Raw genomic sequence first — 22,083 nt, forward strand, 5'->3', positions numbered from 1 at the left:
AAATAGCATATTTGTTTTCTTTAGAATCGGTGATATTAGAGCATCATACGAAATTATTTATAGCGTAGACTGTAGTTCCTTGTTCCCCGACTTTACATAACGATATTCATTAAATTCTGTTTACACATTTTCTCATGACTTGGCGCTGATATAGACATAGCAACATGAATCCAAATTTATGAATATCTCTCTTTATCATAGCCGGTGCGGTAAAAATGTATATGACATTAAATGATCGGAAATTTAATGCTATATAACTTTGGTAATTCATTTCTTTCAGCATGAATAAGATTATTCCTGGCCTAGATTAGCGACTTATTTCCCGACTTTGCATACCGATTTTCATTAAGATAGGACCACTAATAACATAAATTTTTGAGAATTAAATTTTAAGCCTTCCCCTAAACTACCATTTCTCTCAGCGCGAATAAGAATATATTATGGCTTAGATTGTAGTGACTTAATCCCGGACACTACGTACCGAGTTTCATTAAAATCTCTTGAACAGTTTTCTCGTGATGCGTGAAATTACGCAAAATTAAAAAGTGCATTTCCTTACTACTATGGACACGACCGATACAGAAATACCATCCTTTTTAAATTTTGAGCAATGTACAGACAAAACTCTTATTTTGTATATATAGATATATATAAGAATTATAATGAATTCCTATCAAAATGTATAATTTTTCTTATGTAACAAGCATTGGTTGTCCTATACATTTCTGAAGAAGACGTAAAATCATTCTGATATCTTTGAGTTTATCCTTTTAAATATTGTATATGCGGTTCACTACATGGAACAGCCGGCCACGCTGGTCGCATCACGCGCCAAATTTCGGCGTGTATAAGCGGAAGTGTGTACAGTAGGCAACACGTGTAATAACTCACTCAGCTTAATACTGCGCGGCATGTTTCCCGTTTTGCGTGTGTCCCTCATTGCAGTGATTGTTTTTGTAAGTACCTCAGACAAATTCAAAAGTACAGAGAAGAAAGGTGGAACATTGTTTATACAGACAAAAGTTGGGCTAACACTGGAATAACTAGCTAAAGAGTGGAAAGATAAAACAGTTACAATGCCAAGACACGCTTTTCTTGCAGGGCTTTCAATTGGGATGAAAACTCCTACCGCTCGTGGGCCGCGATTTGCTATCGTTCACGCAGGTACCGGTAACGAAAACAGGTTTGTGCCTAACGCTGAATATATCGTTTTGTGTAAGAAAAATACTGCCGACACACACGATGAGATGGATGGAGTGTGTTATGAAACATGCTTTTTAGAAAAAGCTTTTCCCAAATTTGCATCCAACCTCCATTATTGTTATTGATCATGCTTCTTACCCCAGTAGAAAGGAGCCTATACCGACAAGAAGCTGGAAGAAATATGCTATGCAAGAATGGATGGGGGAACATCATATTCAGTACGAATACTGCTAACGCACACGATGAGATGGACGGAGTGTGTTACGAAACATACTTATTAGAAAAAGCTTTTCCCAAACTTGCTTCCAAATTCTGTTATTGTTATTGATATTGCTTCTTATCACAGCAGAAAGCAGGGGCCTATACCGACAAGAAGCTGGAAGAAATATGCTATGCAAGAATGGATGGGGGAACATCATATTCACTACGAGGATGAGATGTTGAAAAAGGACTTAATGGACTTTATTGCTTTGGTAAAGGGAACATACGATATGTGTAAGATAGGAATTTGCTTTAGAAAGAGGACACACAGTATTTCGGCTCCTCCCCTGCCACTGCGAATTAAACCCCATTGAACTTTTATGGGCTCAGTTGAAACACTTAGTGAGCTTACATAATATGGACTTCAAAGTGAAAGAAATGCAAAGATAAATAAAATTGAGGAAGGTTTAGCGCGTGTTACACCTGATAACTGGAGGAATTATGTGAATCATGTTAAGAAAACTGAAGACGATATGTGGAAGGCTGATGAAATTCAGGATGACATTGAACCCATTATCGTCCATCTTGGTGACGATTCAGGCAAAGATTCCTCAAGCAGTGTGTAAATGGAAAAGATGAACATTCCACCTGTCTTGAAATCTCTACATTGCTGATAAGTTAAGAACAGTAGATGGATTTATTTTAAAATTATATTTACATTTTAATGTATTTGCCTATCTGTGCTTGTGTGTTTTTGCCTACTCATACGAATATTTCATTCGGCATTCTGTTTTGTATGTTGCGGAAGTATATTTGAGTTATCATATTTTGTGATAAAGATGAAGCCCTTGTATCTGTTATCAGTAATGAGTAAACTTATCTGAAGTGAGCTGTAGAATACATCACCGAGATAGAGATATCTCGCCGTCATCAATCCTTCCTGTGTTGTAACCACACAGTATTTGCCTTAATAGTGAAATGTTTCTGGGTGCTAATAAACTAAACACTGCACTCCCTTAAAGCAACAACGATCATGAAACTTTCTCAGATATAAGAAGCAAGACAATCATTTCGGGTTCTGGACACACATTATTTATGTTATTATTATTTAGTTTGCATCCCTGCATGTTCAAACTCAAACTCTATTTCGATTGATACAGTCAATGGGCTGATATCATTAGAAACGTTATGGCAAAACGAAATTTCATAACTGTAGTTTCATTAATGACTGGAGATAATCGGACATTTATATTATTATATCTACTACATAGTCTTGCAACAGCTGTACCAAGCGATGTATAATTTTATGTCGTCCCTGTATTTCACAAGCAGTGTCTGGGTCGCGGTGAGTGAGCGAATATGACAACAGTGGAAGGCAGCCAGCCCATAAGGCCTGTAGTCTTTTCTTAACTCTGGATGCTCTAGTCAGAGGAGTGCCACATGTTTGTGGAGCCTTAATTGGAGCAAGAGGGGGACACACAAATGAGCACAGAGTTTGATCAGTATAGCTCTAAAAGGCACTGTTTTCCATTTTGAAGTATTAATTGCTCTTTAACATGTCAGTTAGGGGCAAGAGATCCACATGGGCCGACGCTCTGCACAAATAGCATTAAAAAAAAGTTTGTCAGTTGTGTGGTATGAATGCCTATATTTGTATTTTTGTATTTCATTTGAAATATCACTAATCTGCTGCCCGATAAATAAAAATTGTAGTTTTCTTTGGGCATGTTTAAACATGTTGATGTTATTGTAAATATTGCCTTTATAATTTGAATTTCACTCAGTGTTATATCAAAGTACATGACTTCTTTATATTTTGTGTTAAGGGGGAGCTTATTTCAAAGAATCACACAGATTCCATTTTATTTAGATGCAGTGTCTCATAAGAAAAAGGTTAATTTTATTCTTTGAATTTTTAGTTAGTGCCTTAGCACAGAATTCTGAATGTGCGTGTATTGGTACTCCTGTATTTCTCCGAATCCAAGACGACCCTGAATGCAAGATGACCCTCACTTTTTCCCTGAAAAATATAAATCAGTGCGTTGTAAAATCATATGAATGCCTCTCTTGTACAGTAAGCTTTTTTTAGATTGTCTTTGTCTTCACGCCAACGCCAAACATTGGCTTTTTACTTATGCTAATCATAAGATAAGAATTTAAATCATAGATTGTACGAAACTCACCTCATAGTTGCAAATTTACTTTCAAGTACTCAATGGAATTTATTTTAAACTCAGGTTGATAATAGACTATTCACTATATTAGCTAAGAAGCAAGAAACTCTAGGGAAAAACTAAATACAATAATGAACTCTAAACCTAACAATAACCATATTAATAAAAACAGGAATATCAACAGCACAACCAATATTTTTCATCCACCAATTGTAAATTTATCCAAAGTACCTCTGAATGAGGAAGAAAATTTGATTCTAGCCAAAGGTCCTAAACATAACTCGCCTAATCTTAGTACACTTAAAACCACTACTACCATGATATTCGAATCCGAACTAGCTATCAGTAAATTACGAATAGAAAAGCAAGAAGAAACAAGATTTTAAGTAAAACGAAAATTGAATAACATTCTTAACCAAACCTATAACAGTAACCACCCTAATCATAATAATAATAATAATCATTCATTGAACAGAAAGGAGTATGTGCACTTAAAAAGAAGATTGCAGATAATAATCTTATTGTCAGATCAATAAAACAAAAAACAAAACAAAAAGAAAACAAAATTATCATGAACCTAAGCCTTTCCACTGCTAAAGCCCTTCCTAAAATATACAAAACCTACATCCCCATTCGCCCGATCATCAATTTTAGACCAAGCCCTCTTTATAAAAACTTCTCAATTCATTCAAAAGTTTTTAAGAAGAAACTATCATTTTTTATCCAAAAAATCCATTTAAAATACTACAGATTTGATAGAGAAAGTAAATAAATTTAGCATCCAACCTAATCATTCCCTTCAGTCGTTCAACATTACAAATATGTATCCTAGGATTCCAACTTCTAAATCATATCCTATCATAAAAAACAATTTAAAGCAAATACAGCCTCTATTTTAGAAATACAAGATTTTACGTCCATCCTAGAATTGGTTGTGAATAATAACTATTTTATTTCCGATAATGTTATCTATCAGTAAGAAGGTTTAGCTATGGGATCGCGGACTTCGGGTATCTTAGCAGAAATTTACTTGGATTTTTAGAACATACTGAAATTAATAACAATAATAACTTTGACAATATTCTTTTTTGGGCTAGACATATTGCATGACACTTTAGTAATTATAGATGAGATCATAACAGATGCTGATATCACTCTTTTTATCCTCAATAACATCGACCCACGCATTAAATTTACACTTGAATCTGAAAATGAACATAAAATAAATTTTTTAGACTAGACCATCATTAGACATTCAGGTTCCTTAAAATACAAAATTTTCAGAAAAGGTACTCAAACAGCTTCTACAATTCGTCAAGATTCTTCACACCCCCAAATCCAGAAACGAGCGGCGTACAATAGCGTGGTTTATAAAGCATTTACTGTACCAATGTCCAGAGAGAATCTCAAAAGAGAGTTAAACAACGTTCGTATGATTGCAAAACTTAATGGATACAATAATATATTCATTGAAAGAATAATTAATAAATACAGACATGTCTCTTTAAGACTAATAATAATAACGCAACAATCTTACGTAACTTCTACCGAGCTCGATAGCTGCAGTCGCTTAAGTGCGGCCAGTATCCAGTAATCGAGAGATAGTGGGTTCGAGCCCCACTGTCGGCAGCCCTGAAGATGGTTTTCCGTGGTTTCCCATTTTCACACCAGGCAAATGCCGGGGCTGTACCTTAATTAAGGCCACGGCCGCTTCCTTCCCATTCCTAGGCCTTTCCTATCCCATCATCGCCATAAGATATATCTGTGTCGGTGCGACGTGAAGCAAATAGCAAAAAAAAAAAAAATTACGTAACTTCTATTAATAAAACTAATAACTTTTCAAAATCAGGAGTATAGAATAAATAAAATGCAACAGCTGTAATTTTTCTTATGTTGGCCAGACTGGAAGGAGTTTTAATGTACGGTACTTAGAACATGTCAGTGCTCTGAAATATAATAAATTTTCAGCAGTTGGACAACACATGCACGACTACAATCATAAGTTCACTGACATTAATCAGGATATGGAAATTCTCAAAATTATGCATAAAGGACCCCTCCTTAACACAACTGAAAACTGTTTCTTACATTTAGACCATTATTTTAATCCAAATGACATTTCCGAAAAACCAAACATTTTATTTGACATGCTCATTCATACTTTCAGACACTGTATCCAGCAGTCAGAGTCCGATTTTTCGTTCTATTCACAGCACCTTACTTAGGCAATCGCCTATATTCACGCATTCATTGGCCCCTCCTTAATTACCTTTCTTTCCTACCCCACTCTCTTTTTCTTTTTTCTCCCCGCAGCTCCTTCTAAGGTCTTTGGTAGAACCTCATACATTCCTCTCCTCAACCTTTATTCTTATCCAATTTCAATTCCACACGTTGCAGCTCGAGGTGATTCCCATACAACATATGTCATTTATTATGTTCCCCCTATCATAACTCTTTTTATTCTTAACTATCATCTATACTAATAAAAAAGCCTACGGTCCGCATTGAACTGCGAAATCCCACCACCTTATAGATTTTACTAATGTATTTGGACTCCATGCGCAACAGTCATCATCATTCAAGATTCTTTAAACATCATTCATTGCATTCACATGAACTGAATGTATAGTTTTGTGTACACAACCCAAATAATTTAATATTATGAGAAGACACCTTCCATTTGGCTCAGTTAATCTTTGAACAGACTACAGCGTATTTAAAGAGCCATCTTCAATCGCATTTCTATGCGTTAATTGCAGCCTACGTTTTTGGATTACCTATCAAACAGCTTGTAATATATTGCAGCGCACCAATGTTTTACAAACCTCTATCAATAGCAACTCTTTAAAAGAAAGATTCTTTATACAGAAGAGCCTTTTCTAACATCATGCATCACATTCATGTGAACTGAATGTATAATTTTGTACACAACTCAAACATTTTGATATCTTAAGAAGAAACCTTGGCTTTGGATCACTTGAACTTCGAACGGACTGAGACATATTTGGAGAGCCAAATTCAGTTGCATTTCTATGTGTGACCCACGGCCAGTATTTTATGAATATCTATAAAAAACAACTTTTTAACATAGAGCAGCAATCCAGCATTTTAGGATCTCTTTAACGTTGTGCAACGAAAATCTTGAATATTACCTTATTTCTCATATGGTATGTACATATCATTTTTAATATTATTGACACTACACTGTGTTTTCCATTGCTTAAACTTTTTACAGAAATTATTTTATTCAACCAGCCTTAAAATTCTATTGATTATACATTACAGCCATAGAATGTTTACGTAAACCAACCGTTCAAAGCAGCCTTGAAACAGCTGTATACCAAGTGGGTGGCAGCTGACAATTGTGTACTGGCACCAGCTGGTCGTATTAAGCGCCCAGAAGTTCAGCTGCTTTATTCGTGGGTAAAGACGGCGTGGGATCGTATCTCTGGTGACCTCGTCCGGAAAAGTTTTCAGAAGTGCAGTATTTCTAATGCTATGGATGGCAGCGAAGACGACGTTGTGTGGGGAAAGTGATGGTCAAAGTAATAGTGAAAGCTCCGAAGTTGGTACTTCAGATGATGAATGAAGTGTTGACTATCATTCTGTGATTGATAACTTTTTCTGTGTGTGTTTTAAATAATTTATTGGATATTATTTCAAGGACACTTAAAAACTGTCTAAAACCATTTTAAATTTGTGAAACATACATAGTGAAATGACATTCTTGTTCTGTAGCAAATATTGTAAATAAATTTGAGTGAAAATTCTTTTTAAAATTTTCTTCTTTAAAATATAGAGTGTGTGTCTTATTCATTTGGGATTATACGGTAACGGTCTCCTGCTAGACGCACGTCTCTCTTACCAGCTTTGGCATGCTTCAGCGGCTAGCGATGCTTAGTAAAGACGTGGACGTTTCGTGCGCTGTGATATGGCCATTATGCCCTTGCTTTTTTTTTTTTCACACATACCGTACCTCACAATTTTAGCTTCGACTTCTTCGTTCGCATTTTTAATAATAATGCTATTTGCTTTACGTCCCACTAACTGCTCTTTTGCGGTTTTCGGAGACGCCGAGGTGCCGTAATTTTGTCCCGCAGGAGTTCTTTTACATGCCAGTAAAAATACCGACACAAGGCGGACGTATTTCAGCACCTTCAAGTACCACTAGACTGAGCCAGGATCGAACCTGCCAAGTTGGGGTCAGAAGGCCTGCGTCTCAACCGTCTGAGCCACTCAGCCCGGCGTTCGCATTTTTAAAGCTATCTTTGTCTTCATGCCAGTGCCAAACATTGGCTTTAGTTATGCCGTATTTCCATGCGGCTGCACAATTCTTCATTTCCGCTTGTTTAAAAACCATTCACTTAAAATTGGCATCAAAATATCCATGAGAACCCGTTGAAAATTTGCCAGGAATACCTGTTCCATGTGTCTTTACAATACGACGATCCATCACAAAAATATTCTTGCTGTTTATAAAACTGTTAATTTTACTAAGTGTCAGGTACAATAGACGCATTATAACTCTGCCATTGAGTAGCCGTGGCCTTTCTAAGTATTCAAAGGCTCGCATGTATTGATGCCATTCTGCAGATTTGAGGAACATTTTTGTAGAGGCTAATATAATGTCTTTCTCTCTTCACTATTTCGTGAGAACCAGTGATGTTACGCAGAGGCACTGTATAACCGGTTGCCACGGCTAGCAATGTAGGGCCTATAATAAAGACATGAATGTTGATTGTAGAGTTTTGTGCTGATGTGTTGGGGGTTGAAGGGAAGCAGCGTGGTTACAGTGGTAGCAGCCAGTGTTGTTCATTACTGTTAGGTTGCAAATGCAAGATGACCCTTAATTTTTCACATGAAATTCTGAGAAAAAGACATCTTGGATTCGGAGAAATGCGGTGTTGGCTGAAAAATGTTATTTTAGGGTTAATCTGTGCCTGAGTGAAATAAAATTGCAGAGTACCTTGGATTAATTCAATGTAGACATTATTTTACTAGCACTATGCACTAATAAGCATTGTAAATAGAGTGGGATTAACTAAATTCTTGTAATTTTTCTGCATGGCTCAGTAGCCTGGCTCAAAACTTCCTGATAGCCCTTTGGTTTAACTTATAATTTGCCGGGCTGAGTGGCTCAGACGGTTGAGGCGCTGGCCTTCTGACCCCAACTTGGCAGGTTTGCTCCTGGCTCAGTCCGGTGGTATTTGAAGGTGCTCAAATACGACAGCCTCGTATCACTAGATTTACTGGCACATAAAAGAACTCCCGCGGGACAAAATTCTGGCACCTCGGCGTCTCCGAAAATTGTTAAAGGTAGTTAGTGGAACATAAAACAAATAACATTATTATTGACTTATAATTTGTTCAAATATGAAATCAGTGTGTACCGAGCTCGATAGCTGCAGTCGCTTAAGTGCGGCCAGTATCCAGTATTCGGGAGATAGTAGGTTCGAACCCCACTGTCGGCAGCCCTGAAAATGGTTTTCCGTGGTTTCCCATTTTCACACCAGGCAAATGCTGGGGCTGTAGCTTAATTAAGGCCACGGCCGCTTCCTTCCCACTCCTAGCCCTTTCCTGTCCCATCGTCGCCGTAAGACCTATCTGTGTCGGTGCGACGTAAAAACAACTAGCAGTAGCAGAAATCAGTGTGTAATGTCTCGATTTGAAAAATTGACACACACATTGACCTGCCATTGCGTTCGTCCTATTATGTGTGTTCCTTTCTTATTCCCCTATCTCTTTCTCTTGGACTTGATTTGGCATACGTTTCTTTCGTATATATAAATGGGCATATTGCTGACTTAAAAATGATTAATGGCACTGTGCATTGGAATTCAACTCTTAATCCCAGACCTAGAGGATAATATTTATAGCATATTAACAGTTTACAAGCTGGATTAATTCAGTGTTGTTCATTAACCATAGTAACCTATGTATTTTATGGAAAGAGAGGAGAATGAATGGTGTGAAATTATAGTCCTTTATGTCATTGGTGCTAATAATCCTGATGTGTTTCCTCTTAGAATAAGCCACCAACTATTACCATTTCATTTCTGCATGTCTGAAGCATGTTACATGAATTATTGTAAAGCTTTTCCATTCTTGTGATTGTAATTAAAATGCTGATTTCATCTTTATGATATTAAGTGTATAGCTTAAGAAGGATCTTTGACATTTTTTGTTCAATACAAGTTAGTAGAAATTTCTATACTTTAGTGTGATGGATGTCTTATTTGCAGATATCTTGTGACTTACTCTCCCCATGTTGAGGATCATCCTGGAGATCAAAAAAAACTCATTGTGTGGGATATCCGAACTGGTTTGGAGAAACGAACGTTCGTCCCAGATGGCCCAGCTGTCTGGCCCATCTTCCGTTGGTCACATGATGACAAATACTTCGCACGCATTGGAGAGCATATGCTGAGTGTATATGAAACACCGGTATGGATGATAGTGAGACTTAGATAACCGTATGCTAATTCAGATTTTTTTAAATTTTGAAGTGTTCACGCTACTTGATCCTATGTTATTCCATTTTTGTTATTTAACATTTTTTGGGAGAGACTGTTCAGTTAGGGTCATGTTGATTCACATTATGATTTGTGACTTCGTTTGGTCAACTGACATGTGTATTTCTGTGGAAAATTTCTTACTTTAGGGTCTTTGGAAATATCCAGGTCTGCAATTTGGTATTATATGTCCTGAGTTGACATACTTCAGATCCTCTCCCAACATTTTTTTGGATCAAATGTCAGTAATCCTAGGAGTGCAAGTGCAGTGAGGATAGCCACTGTGTGTTCTAGGATTTGAACGTTGAATCTCCATGTCAACTTCTCAGACATATTGTTATCCATGCTTAACTAATCACCTGCAAAGTGACATACCATTGTGGGAGAGGGAGCATTTGAAAAGAAAGGAAAATATGGAAACAAAATTGGACAAAGATAATCTTCACATTTTTATAGATTATGCTGCTCATGTGGAAAACTGTGAAAAATTCTGACTATTTGTGATTGAAGCAGTTGTTCTGACTTGTGATGCACATAGAAATGAAAGGCTCTCTTGTTGTTGTAAGAAAATACAGTGATCATCACTCTCTCAGAAACATTTAATTGATAGAATATCATGTCTGTACATTAACATTGTATAGACTGATGCTTCCTTGAATGAAATATGGTCAGTATTGGTTAACCCATTTCCATACTATTTAAATACCGTAGCAGTTCACTGAGAAAACACGTTTAAAATCCCGCATTACGGTACACACTGTGAGGATGTGGGCCGCGATGAAGTCGGCACCACAAAAACACACTGAGGGGACTTACCCTCTTAGGAGTTAAAAGCGCGTAGATCTTTAATGACATATCCCCATCCTATACAAAACTACGGCCTCTTGGGAGGTCATGTGGTCTCGTCATAGACTTGCTCACAGTCGTCATTTGTATCACTTTCCGTGTCATCAGCACTACTACATACATAATTCGAACTAGAACTGAGATCTTTAGGGTCTGTTTTGTCGTCACAAACATCACTGTCTATATAATCACTCTCTAAAACACTGTCTATTAGCTTTCGTATTCCATCTTCATCAACACCAACGTGTCTGCTTGACAGCATGATTGCAACTGACGTGAGCAAAATAATATGAACAAAGATTATTTTATCTCTTGTTCCAGAAGTGTGTGATAACCTGGAGCGCGGGAGCTGACCGAAGCCACATGTCTAAACTTCACCTCAGATGCATGTCCGACTCGTTGGCTGAATGGTCAGCGTACTGGCCTTCAGTTGAGAGGGTCCCGGGTTCGATTCCCGGCCGGGTCGGGGATTTTAACCTTCATTGGTTAATTCCAATGGCCCAGGGGCTGGTTGTTTGTGCTGTCCCCAACATCTCTGCAACTCACACACCACACATAACACTGCCCTCCACCACAATAACACGCAGTTACCTACACATGGCAGATGCTGCCCACCGTCATTAGAGGGTCTGCCTTACAACGGCTGTACTCGGCTAGAAATAGCCACACAAATTTTTTTTTTTTTTCTTGCTAGTTGTTTTACGTCGCACCGACACAGATAGGTCTTACGGCGACGATGGGACAGGAAAGGGCTAGGAGTGGGAAGGAAGCGGCCGTGGCCGTAATTAAGGTACAGCCCCAGCATTTGCCTGGTGTGAAAATGGGGAAACCACGGAAAACCAAGAAATTATAATTATTACCTCAGATGCATGTATTGATATACATCAGTGCATCGCCGCGAGCTGAGCTCGTCATTGGATTCATATGCCACGAATAACTTTTACGAGCCAGGGTCGTCAAATGATGCGATTGGGTTAAGATGCATTTTTCTTTTGTACATTAAAAGTTGGGTTAAAAAGTACAGAAGCATTTCTGAGTTTAATGGTCATAATGCAGGGTGGCCACCCGTATGGAAAACCGGGGAAACCGGGAAATGTCAGGGAATTCGAAAAATGACTGGAAAACCGGGAAATGTCAGGGATTTCCGAAAAAAATCTGGAAATTCGTTCTGCCATATAAAATTGACATACCGTATTTATCCTTTAATAGAAGCACATTTTTCAGTTTTTATAACAATCTAGGGCATGTCTTTTATGCCAGGAATAAATTGTAAAGAAAACTGAACAAACATTTAAAAAATCAAGTGTGATCTCGAACGTGAAGTAACCAATAGCATCAGTAGCTATATGGATAGGCTATAGCAAGCAGTAGCGACTATGATAGATCAATTGATCGATCGAATTTTCAATGTTATGATCTGCTTACTATTGAATATGCTGTGTTGTTGGGGAATGGCGAGCATGTTGAATTAGGCCTATATTGCGTTCTCAGTTTTTCTAATCTCTTAAATACATGGCTTCCACAACAAAATATGCATATAGACAAAATTACACAACCCAACGGATGACTGTTTGTTTAGTGTGTAATGACGTGTGCCATAGTCACTACCTCGTAAAGTATAAAAGCAAGACAACAAACACTGACTGAATGCAGGAAAGTGCGAAATTCACTTAAACTTAATACTCATTGAGTGTTCATGATTATTATTATTATTATGATGAAATGCGCTGATGTAGGTAACACCGTGGGCCGCGCCATGTTGAGTTTCTAACCTAACTTTCGTGAGAGGGGTTCGGTAGTTTTCAGGCACGTCTAGTAGCTTGTAATATCACGTGTAATTTTGTGAATAGAGAACAAGATTTAAAATGAAGTGACATCACACTGTAAGATGAAGGTTGTTTGTTGGTTAGGAGATTTTGAGTTTGTGAAGTATATTTGTATGTATTCGTTCTTGATCCAGTCAATCCCAAACCACCATTCATATCGATTTATATCGGTTGAGCGCAATCTTGAAACCTGTCTGCCAACTGTATTGCCTACATCACCACGTGGTTAAGTTACCTAACTCGGCGTGTGTGGTATATAGGTTTAATAGTGTTCAATGTAGTTGTAATTTTATTTACATCCGTGTGTTGGTTACCATATAGTTCATCTGTGTACCATACCCCTGTATAGTTCGTGCAAGACAAGCGGCAAGAATGTGACTCGGCAAAAATTGACACCGTGGTATCGATCAGCCATAACCTCCTTCTTATGCCGGTCATTAGCCGCGAATAATTTATTTTTACACTTTATAATAATGTACCTATTCTTGTTTTAGTGTATGATATTGGTAGGAAGTTTTGTGAATTTGTTTTCACTTGTGTTTTTTTAGTGATTTTCATAGTAGGGTATTACATTTTACGAGTGCATCAACTGCTATCGAAGCAATAGAGTGCTGGCAGCATAGGTAAGGCAGTGCTCACTTGTTTTGCGAACTGTCAGTTTACAAGAAAGTCGTGCGGAGTATAGGACTATTTAATTTTTTTCTTTTTACAATATACTTACTGTTCTCAGCTAACAATGTCTTCATCAAAGCCAAGGAAAACTTCGTTTAATGAAAGGTGGCTGCTTGATGATACTTTCAGAACGTGGTTGAAACCCATGCCTCAGGACAAATTTTCAGCATATTGCATAATATGTAAAACATCATTTTCTCTTAGCAACATGGGGAGGCAGGCATTAAAAAGTCACATGGTAGGAAATAAGCATGCCAGTAGTGTCAACTTCAGCCAGTTCTCATCATCCCTTTCAAGTTATTTTAAAAAAGAACATTCGAATAGTGAAGTAAAAAATGACTTATAAACTCAGTAGATAATACCCTGGCCGCAAACACAAATTATCCTCTGCCTGCCACAGCTACCACAACGAACTCTATCACATATGACTCCACTGCTGCTGTTTCTCCTGCTTCTTCTTCTTCCATTAAAGAAGGTTCACCAGAGACGAGATGTCTACAGAATTATCTTTCAAGAGAGCAGGTAACCAAAGCTGAGATTATATGGTGCATGCATACGGTCATGCAACACCATTCTTTACGTTCTAGTGAAGCTAGTGTACGTTTGTTCACAGTAATGTTTCCAGACTCTGAAATAGCTTCGAAAGTTCAACTGCACAGAACAAAAATTGCATATACAATCACTCATGGTTTGGCCCCCTATTTTCATAAGCAAGTTCTTGAGATGTGTCATAAGTGCACACATTTTACCGTTGGTTTTGACGAGTCACTGAATAAAGTTTCTCAGATGGGCCAAATGGATCTTGTAGTTCGTAGTTTCAATCCTGATACCAATGAAGTATGCACTTCTTATTTTGATTCCGTGTTTCTTGGTCACTCTACCTCCTCAGATTTGTTAAACGGTTTTGTGCGAGCACTGCAGGGACTCAATCTAAAAAAACTCTTACAAATTTCAATGGATGGTCCAAATGGAAGCAGAAGATTCTTTGCAAAAAAATAAGAGAAAGGCCACTTTGTTGCTGAAAGAATTAGAAGAAAAGAAGCGGAGGGTGATGGCAGAAGCTCGACAGTCGTTGCTCGCTATAGATGAAGAAATTTCTTCACTGAAACAGTAATGGTAATAACTTTTTAAAATCTTAAAGTGAATTAAATTGGACTAAATTAAACTTGCAAGTTGTGAAATTTAATATGTACATTAATTACTCATTTATATTTTGCATGTTAAGGTTTTAAAATGTATTTTAATATTACGGCCATACCTGGAAACCTATTATAATTTAATTTTTTTTGTCATTGTGTGTCAGGGAAAAAATTGTTTTTATGTCTGGAAAACAGGGAAATGTCAGGGAATTTCAAAATCTGGATTTGGTGGACACCCTGTAATGTTTTAAGAATACCTTCCTCACGATAGTGTACCCAAGGCAAGGTATCGAAAGTAATGCATCGGATAGGGTTTGAAAATCAAATGGTAGAATATGTGCAAGCACTGTAAAAAAAAATTTTAAAAATTGTTGCAACAGTGCACTGACATTCTGACACGTGGGGAGAACAGAGTGAGTTTAGAATGAAGCTGGACTGTGACAATGAAGTGTGCTATCACCACGGTTTTTCGTAATGGTTATGGGCAAAATTGTGAAGGAGACAAAAATATGGGGATATATTGAGTGAAATTATTGAAAATTATGGAATGAAAATCAGCTTCGAAAAAATTAGGACAATGTTCTTGATGAGGAGAAAGGGAAGGGACAAAACTTTGACATTTTGGAGAGCTTAACGGAAGCAGACTAATGCAGGATGCAAAGATAATCGGTTGGACTGGCTTGCCTTTTCTAGACAAGCACACCAGTGAAGATATTCACAAATTTAGATCTTTATTGCCAAGTCCATCAGGAGCAAGCATCCCTGACATGGAAATATTGTTCAGTTGTGAAGCTAACAAACTATTGAGTAGTAGTAGTAGTAGTAGTAGTAGTGGTGGTTGAGATTCTTTCTGTAACCTACAAAAACTTGTAGAAATTAGTCCCTATTGATCAGGAAGATAATGAATGTTGCTACTGAAAATAGGAGGAAAATATGAAAGACCAGTCTCACTATGAATGAGAGGTGAATCAAAAAGGACGTTTTGTGTGGTTCTTGGTGTTTGACTTAATAAATTCCAGATTCAGAAAAATGTTATTTTACATTTAATATTTATTATAAGTGTTGTTTTGTTCTAAATACTATCTTAAGTCCTTCCTTTTTGAATATGTTAGTTATTTTATACGTATTTTTATTCATGGAATTGAGAACTATTATCTGCGCACTAGTGCTGAATCGTTCGCCTTCGGATATCTTCGAGATTCATATTGGCAACCTTTGAAACACAATTACTTATCGCTGTGCGACATCTGGCGTACACTTTAAGTACTCGTACTGTTGTTGTTTACACAGCAAAGCCAAACTATAGAATTCATGCTAGGAACACGTTTCGCATCGGGAAATGTTATATAGTATTATATATTGTGTGTGTGACACAGTTGTTGGCATTAGATAATAAAGTTTTAGAAAATGCATACAAATCGATCATATTATTGATTCAATTCAGATTTCATTTCCATTCAGTTGGCAGTACTACCAGAACTGGCAGTGTTCCCTTCTTACTCCTCAACTGAGAACAAACATCTATCATTAAAAAGTGCGCATACAATACGTATCATTTGCGGGTAGGGGTTTGTTTATGTTTTTCTGTTTTTTTCTAATAGCTGGTCTACTGTGCTGGGAAGACGGTTGTTATTTACCACTATTTGTTTGATTATTTTTAATGCCACTCACATTGGTCAGACAGAACAAAATTTTTACACCAGGTACAAAGAACAGAAAACCTCACTTAGATAAAACAGATACTCGGCATTCGGCAATCACATATACGGCAACTCACACCACTTTGCAGATATCAAACGGATCTAAAAATTTTACACATTGATAATACAAGCAAATCACAATATAAAAGAAGCTATCAAAATTTACATCGCAAAAAAAGCTAACCATAGCTGCTCTAAATGACCACACACATTTTAAAAATTAACCCTTATTTTTACTACTTAATTTTAGACACAATAATAATCATAATAAAAAAATATAAGACTACAAATTCTGAACAACATTCCCCACTTTTTGCCTTAACATGTAATAAATCCCACTGGAGGTTACTCTGACTTCAAAGTCTTATTATTGCTGGGGCTGTACTTTACTGAAGACCACGGCTGCTTCCTTCCCATTCCTAGACCTTTCCTATCCCATCGTTGTCGTAAGGCCTGTCTGTGTTGGTGCGACGTGAAGTAAATAGCAAAAAAAAAGAAAAGTCTTATTATTTGGCTTTATGTCACACCGACATAGGTCTTATGGCGACGATGGGACAGGAAAAGGCTAGGAATCTAAAGAAAATGGCCGTGCCCTTAATCAAGGCGGAGCCCCAGCATTTACCTGGTGTGAAAATGGGAAACCACAGAAAACAATCTTCAGGGCTTCCGACAGTGGGGTTCTAACTCACTATCTCTCGAATACTGGATACTGGCCGCACTTAAGCGACTGCAGCTATCAAGCTCAGTGACTTCAAAGTCTGGAATGTGGGTTAGAATACTTGTATCTGCGGTAAATTCTCTGAATTTACGCAGCGTCTTGGCCAATCCAGACATTTTAGTAGGTTATTAGTAACAATTATGTCTTATATGGTACACTAATCCTATTCATCAGTTGCTCAGTCAAATCGATTAATATAAATTTAATTCCAAATACACAACAGCAGCTGCAACAGTATCAATAATCATAATAATAATAATAATTCCCATTTTATTCTTTGAAGTCTTAGATTTATATGGTTTGTTTTAAGTGCTCGAATGTGGGCGTAAAATATGATGATGATAATAATAAAGCTATGAATATAATTTCATGAAAGCCGTTCACAAAATTCATATTAATGTAGTTAAAAAATAGGAAAAAAGGGAGTGTTATAGGCAAATAAACACATCATCATCATTCCTTAATGTAGACCATTCAGCCATTTGAATGAGTGAATGTGATTGCTTTTATATGATCTATTGTTTTTCTTGTAGTCTTTTGGTCTACTGGATAAGAAGAGTATTAAGATTGCTGGTATAAGGGATTTCAGTTGGTCACCATCAGACAATGTCCTGGCCTATTGGATGGCTGAAGATAAAGATGTTCCTGCTCGTGTGACATTGCTTGAGATTCCAAGGTACTATTTCTTTTTCTCTTGTATGTGCAAGTCTCAGACAGTCTATTGTCACACTTGTCATTGCATGCTTGGGGATGGTTGCCTGGTTGTACTGAAGGGCCGATGACCTTAGATGTTAGGCCCCTTTAAACATCAAGCAATGTAATACTTAAAAATACAATCATTATCATCACTCATTGCATGTTCCAGCCGAAATGAGATCCGGTCCAAGAATCTGTTCAACGTTGCAGACTGTAAGATGCATTGGCAGAAATCTGGAGATTATCTATGTGTGAATGTCAACCGCTATACCAAGATAACTAAGAAAGACAAGGACATCAAATACAGTGTAAGTACAAACTAGACTATAATCTTTCTTTGTTCTTACTTATAACAGCTAATGAAATAATAGTGTGGCCGTATTACATAAATAACTTACATCAAATCTTAATTTGTATTGAATAGGTGGACATTCCTTGAGTTCTCTTAATTGTGAATATTTGTCAATACGGATCATAATATAATTCACACCTTATGATAAATAAAATCACGCCCTTATATCACAGTATTTCATGAAGTTTGTATTACCTTCATTAATCCAGGACCGGAGGATCATGTTTACTATTCTGGTAGCTTAGTGGACTGTTGAAAATCCACAGCCTGTTTACAGTCATTCGACCAAGTCAGGAGTGGAATGAAGGAAGCCCCCATCTAGTGACGAAGATGGGAATTGTGCTGGCTGCCGAAGCCTGTCGCACTCCTCTGGGGCATTGATTAATGACTGACAGGTGAAATATGATACTGGAGAGCGTTGCTGGAATTAAATATGATTGGGAAAATTGGAGTACCCAGAGAAAAACGTGTCTCTCCTAAACTAAGAACGCCTACAACACTATAACATGCCTGTAAAAAACACTGTTAAATAAAGGATGGCATGATTTGTTCTTGAAAAAGCATCTTCAGATTCTATCAAATTATACTTTCTTAATATAAATTGATGATAATTGATAAATTTAGAAAGAGGCACTTCTTGTTAGACAAGCGAAGTGAGAGGACCCACCACTGAGAACTTCACTTAGGTAAGTTATAACTCTTGAGTATTAAAGGGTATAAACAGAATGTAAACATAAATGTTTCTAAATTTCGTAACAATTTATAATAATAATTCATTAAAAAATAGTGATATTTCATAGAATCTGGTGTTCTTTCAACAATAAAACATGTCATTCTTTGTTTAATAGTTTTTTTGCAGGTATTTTATAGTGTTGTAGGTATTACAATTAGAGCTCGGCAACTCTCAAGTGAAACCCCGCCAGAATCGCAAACTTTGAATAACTCCCCCCTGTACTTCTGTCCCTATTCATGCAAGACCAATAGCTTTCTAAACTGTACAGGCCAGTGTTCCATCACCAGGCATTCAAAGTTGTCACTGCACATGGCTTGGCAACACCAAGACCTAAATAGCCAGTGCCGCTGGCTTTTGTTCGCCGAGTGTCGTACTGTAACGAATGTGAGATTTTCGCTGACGTCTTGGTTAAAATATGATATTTCATCCTGTTGGAAGTATATTATCATTATGTGTTAAGTAATGGCAAGTGCTAAAATAAACTTGTTCATGGTGAAGGGAGAGACAGTAACAGCGTGTTTGCTGTCTATTCTCTCATATTCACCCTGCTGTCTGTGTCGCACTAGGTGATGGAACTTGCGCTTATAATGCTAGGCTTCCAGGGTCTTACTTCACCTACTCGTGCTAGTGTTTAACAAGCTGTAAAGCACTAGTCACATTACTTGTTTTGAAATTCCGTCTGAGCCACAGGCTCGGAGCTTGCAGGAAGCACTTTTTTTTATGGCGTTGGACCACCCGTAGAATGTAGACAGACAGTGATATGGTCAGGGATGGACGCATTCAGACATCATATGTTCTCCTGAATTCGTTTCTGCCACAGCTGGTGCACCTGACCCTCTAAATCTGCCATAGTTTCCATCCAGTCTCATTCCAAACGTTCTCGATAGGCTTGAGATCTGGAGGAGAACTTGCTGGCCAAGGAAACATGTTGACGTCATAAAAGAAGGCCAGAGATACCCATGTGTTTGAGACCGGGCATTATCCTGCTAGAAATTGGGGTTGTCGAGCTGCACCAGATAGGGAAACCCACATGGTCGCAGAAATTCCTACACGTATCGCTGCGCAGTCGGGTTATTTCAATGGGGAGCAGGAACTGTGATTGATGAGGATAGAGCCAGTCTATTTGTAGATAGCAGTGTGTGAAGATGTGGAGATTGTGCTTGTACTTTTCTGTTTTTTTTTTTACTATTTTTCTCTCTTCCCACACTAACCTCATTGTGTTCTTTCTGTTATGTGTTCCTTTCACTGTTCCTGTCTCCTATATATGACTTGAGTTGCAGTTGTTTGTTCCTTTCCATTACCTACTTGTATCCAGACAGAATTGTGATTTGTCACTGAACACTACTCATTGCCAATGTGCAAGCTGCCATGGGTCTTGATATAGCTGCATATCCCAACGTGGGAAGCAAACAATTTGCCACAGTGAGCACAGGTATAACTAGGATGGTGGACGGGAAACCTTCTGTTTCTTTTGAGAACTTCCTTTTTTGTTGTTGTTGTTTCTTGTCATTTTCGGTCTCTCGCTGTCTTTCTTCAAAATATAGTATACCGTTATGTACGAACGCCCTCCAAGATGTATGGTCCTAGGCTGATGTCTCCCAGTTATTAATAGCAATGTTACACCTGGTGATATTTGCTTTAATCACATCTTTAAAGAGTTTTCATGGAGCTCCGATACCACATTAACCCAATGTTAGCTCAGAATATACAGTAATATTTGTTTGGGAAGGCAGTTGTTCTTCATGCAGAGCACATGGCCCGCCCAGCATAATTACCGATCGAGAATCGTAGCTTCAGTACCTGGGGACTTGACCTCATCCATGACATTGATATATGTATGGCTGTCTTGCTGTGCTATTCCAGGTATCCTCTTCAGACATGGCTGGTGATATTGTTTCAGCCTTTTTCAGTGTCGTCTATAGGTTGTCTAGCATCACACACGTACAACAAGGTGGGGATTACAATTTACATGTACACAAGAATTTTACTGTATTTGCAGCATTGATATCATCATTGTCAGTGTCTTCACCTGTTCAAGCTGTCAAAAGGGGTAGCGAGTTGTCCGTGTGGTCAGGGGCGTGCGGCTGTGAGCTTGCATCTGGTAGATAGTGGGTTTGAATCCCATTGTCGGCAGCCCTGAACATGGTTTTCCGTGGTTTCCATTTTCACACCAGGCAAATGCTGGGGCTGTACCTTAATTAAGGCCACGGCCGTCTTTCCAACTCCTAGGCCTTTCCTATCCCATCGTCCCCATAAGACCTCTCTGTGTCAGTGCGATGTAAAGCAACTAGCAAAAAGTGTTGCTGGACAATTAATTTCTATGTTGGACTACCAGGTCAATGTCCGCTCGAAGAGAGCGTACTACCTAAGTCACAAAGGTATTTCCCACTCCAAAGACCTTCTCCAATGATATTCACACAGGGTCTTACTTGTTCTCTTGGCTAGGTTGGTGCAGGGTCTGAGTCTTTTCTGTATTAACCTTCTTAATGCCATGCCTATTTAGAGTGGGTATGCTAAGAATGCCACCCGCTTCACGACCAGATTGGAAAGCTAAATAACAAAGTTCATGATTGTGCACCCGGCAATTTTAGTGTGAGTCAGGAGTGCAGTCGCTCTCCTTGACTCTTAAGAGTTAGGGCCGGTTCTACCATCTGCTGGTAAAGTGGCTGGCAGCTGCCCGGGAGATAAACTACCTGGAGGTGTAAATTGGCTGGTACTTTGGCTTGCATCCAACGACCTCCGCGCAAGCGCTAGGTAGCTACCCAGAGCTAGACACCGATATACGAAGTTGGCTAGACTGATTTTCAGTGACTTTTCGCTTTCGAGTGTGGTGCTATCTATCGTCAGATGCATGAAACTCATTTCGATTGTCTTATTTCCCTGTGCTTGCGCCTGCTGATTATCACCAAAAAGCCTAATAATGGGAGTCTTAATAGTTATGGACAACGATTTATGTCAAGCTTTCGTGATTTTAATCTATGATCTTCAATATCAATACCTAATTGGGATTAAAATCTCAAGATTACATTTTCTTACGGCAGTTATAACCTGTCATGTAAGGCAGCGTTTTTTAAAAGTATTCTCGTAGTAGACTGGTCAAGTCGCTCGCTCCGTAATAGAAGGTACACAGGTTTTCTTCATATTTCTAATTTACATTTTAAAATGTATTTTCGTTCCCTGCCATTGTTCTTAACTCTCTTTTACGTGCTTCCATATACGTATATACACACATATCTTCTTTACGGACTTATTGCCTTTGAGCATTCATTCTATCTGCAGGCTTCTGTGAATTAAGTATCTCCACGATGCTC

General features: G+C 38.0%; 1 protein-coding gene across 1 annotated transcript in view; it reads left to right on the plus strand.

Annotated features, from left to right (window-relative positions):
- The window catches only part of eIF3b (eukaryotic translation initiation factor 3 subunit b), a 142,695-nt gene that overhangs the window by 71,483 nt on the left and 49,129 nt on the right, over positions 1-22,083 (plus strand). The window contains exons 6-8 of the mRNA XM_067150355.2: positions 9,821-10,022; positions 17,525-17,667; positions 17,857-17,995. Of these exons, the coding sequence (XP_067006456.1) occupies positions 9,821-10,022; positions 17,525-17,667; positions 17,857-17,995 (484 nt within the window). The remainder of the gene's footprint in view (positions 1-9,820; positions 10,023-17,524; positions 17,668-17,856; positions 17,996-22,083) is intronic.

This window comes from Anabrus simplex, chromosome 6 (genome assembly GCF_040414725.1).
Source record: "Anabrus simplex isolate iqAnaSimp1 chromosome 6, ASM4041472v1, whole genome shotgun sequence".
Classification (NCBI taxonomy): Eukaryota; Metazoa; Arthropoda; class Insecta; order Orthoptera; family Tettigoniidae; genus Anabrus; species Anabrus simplex.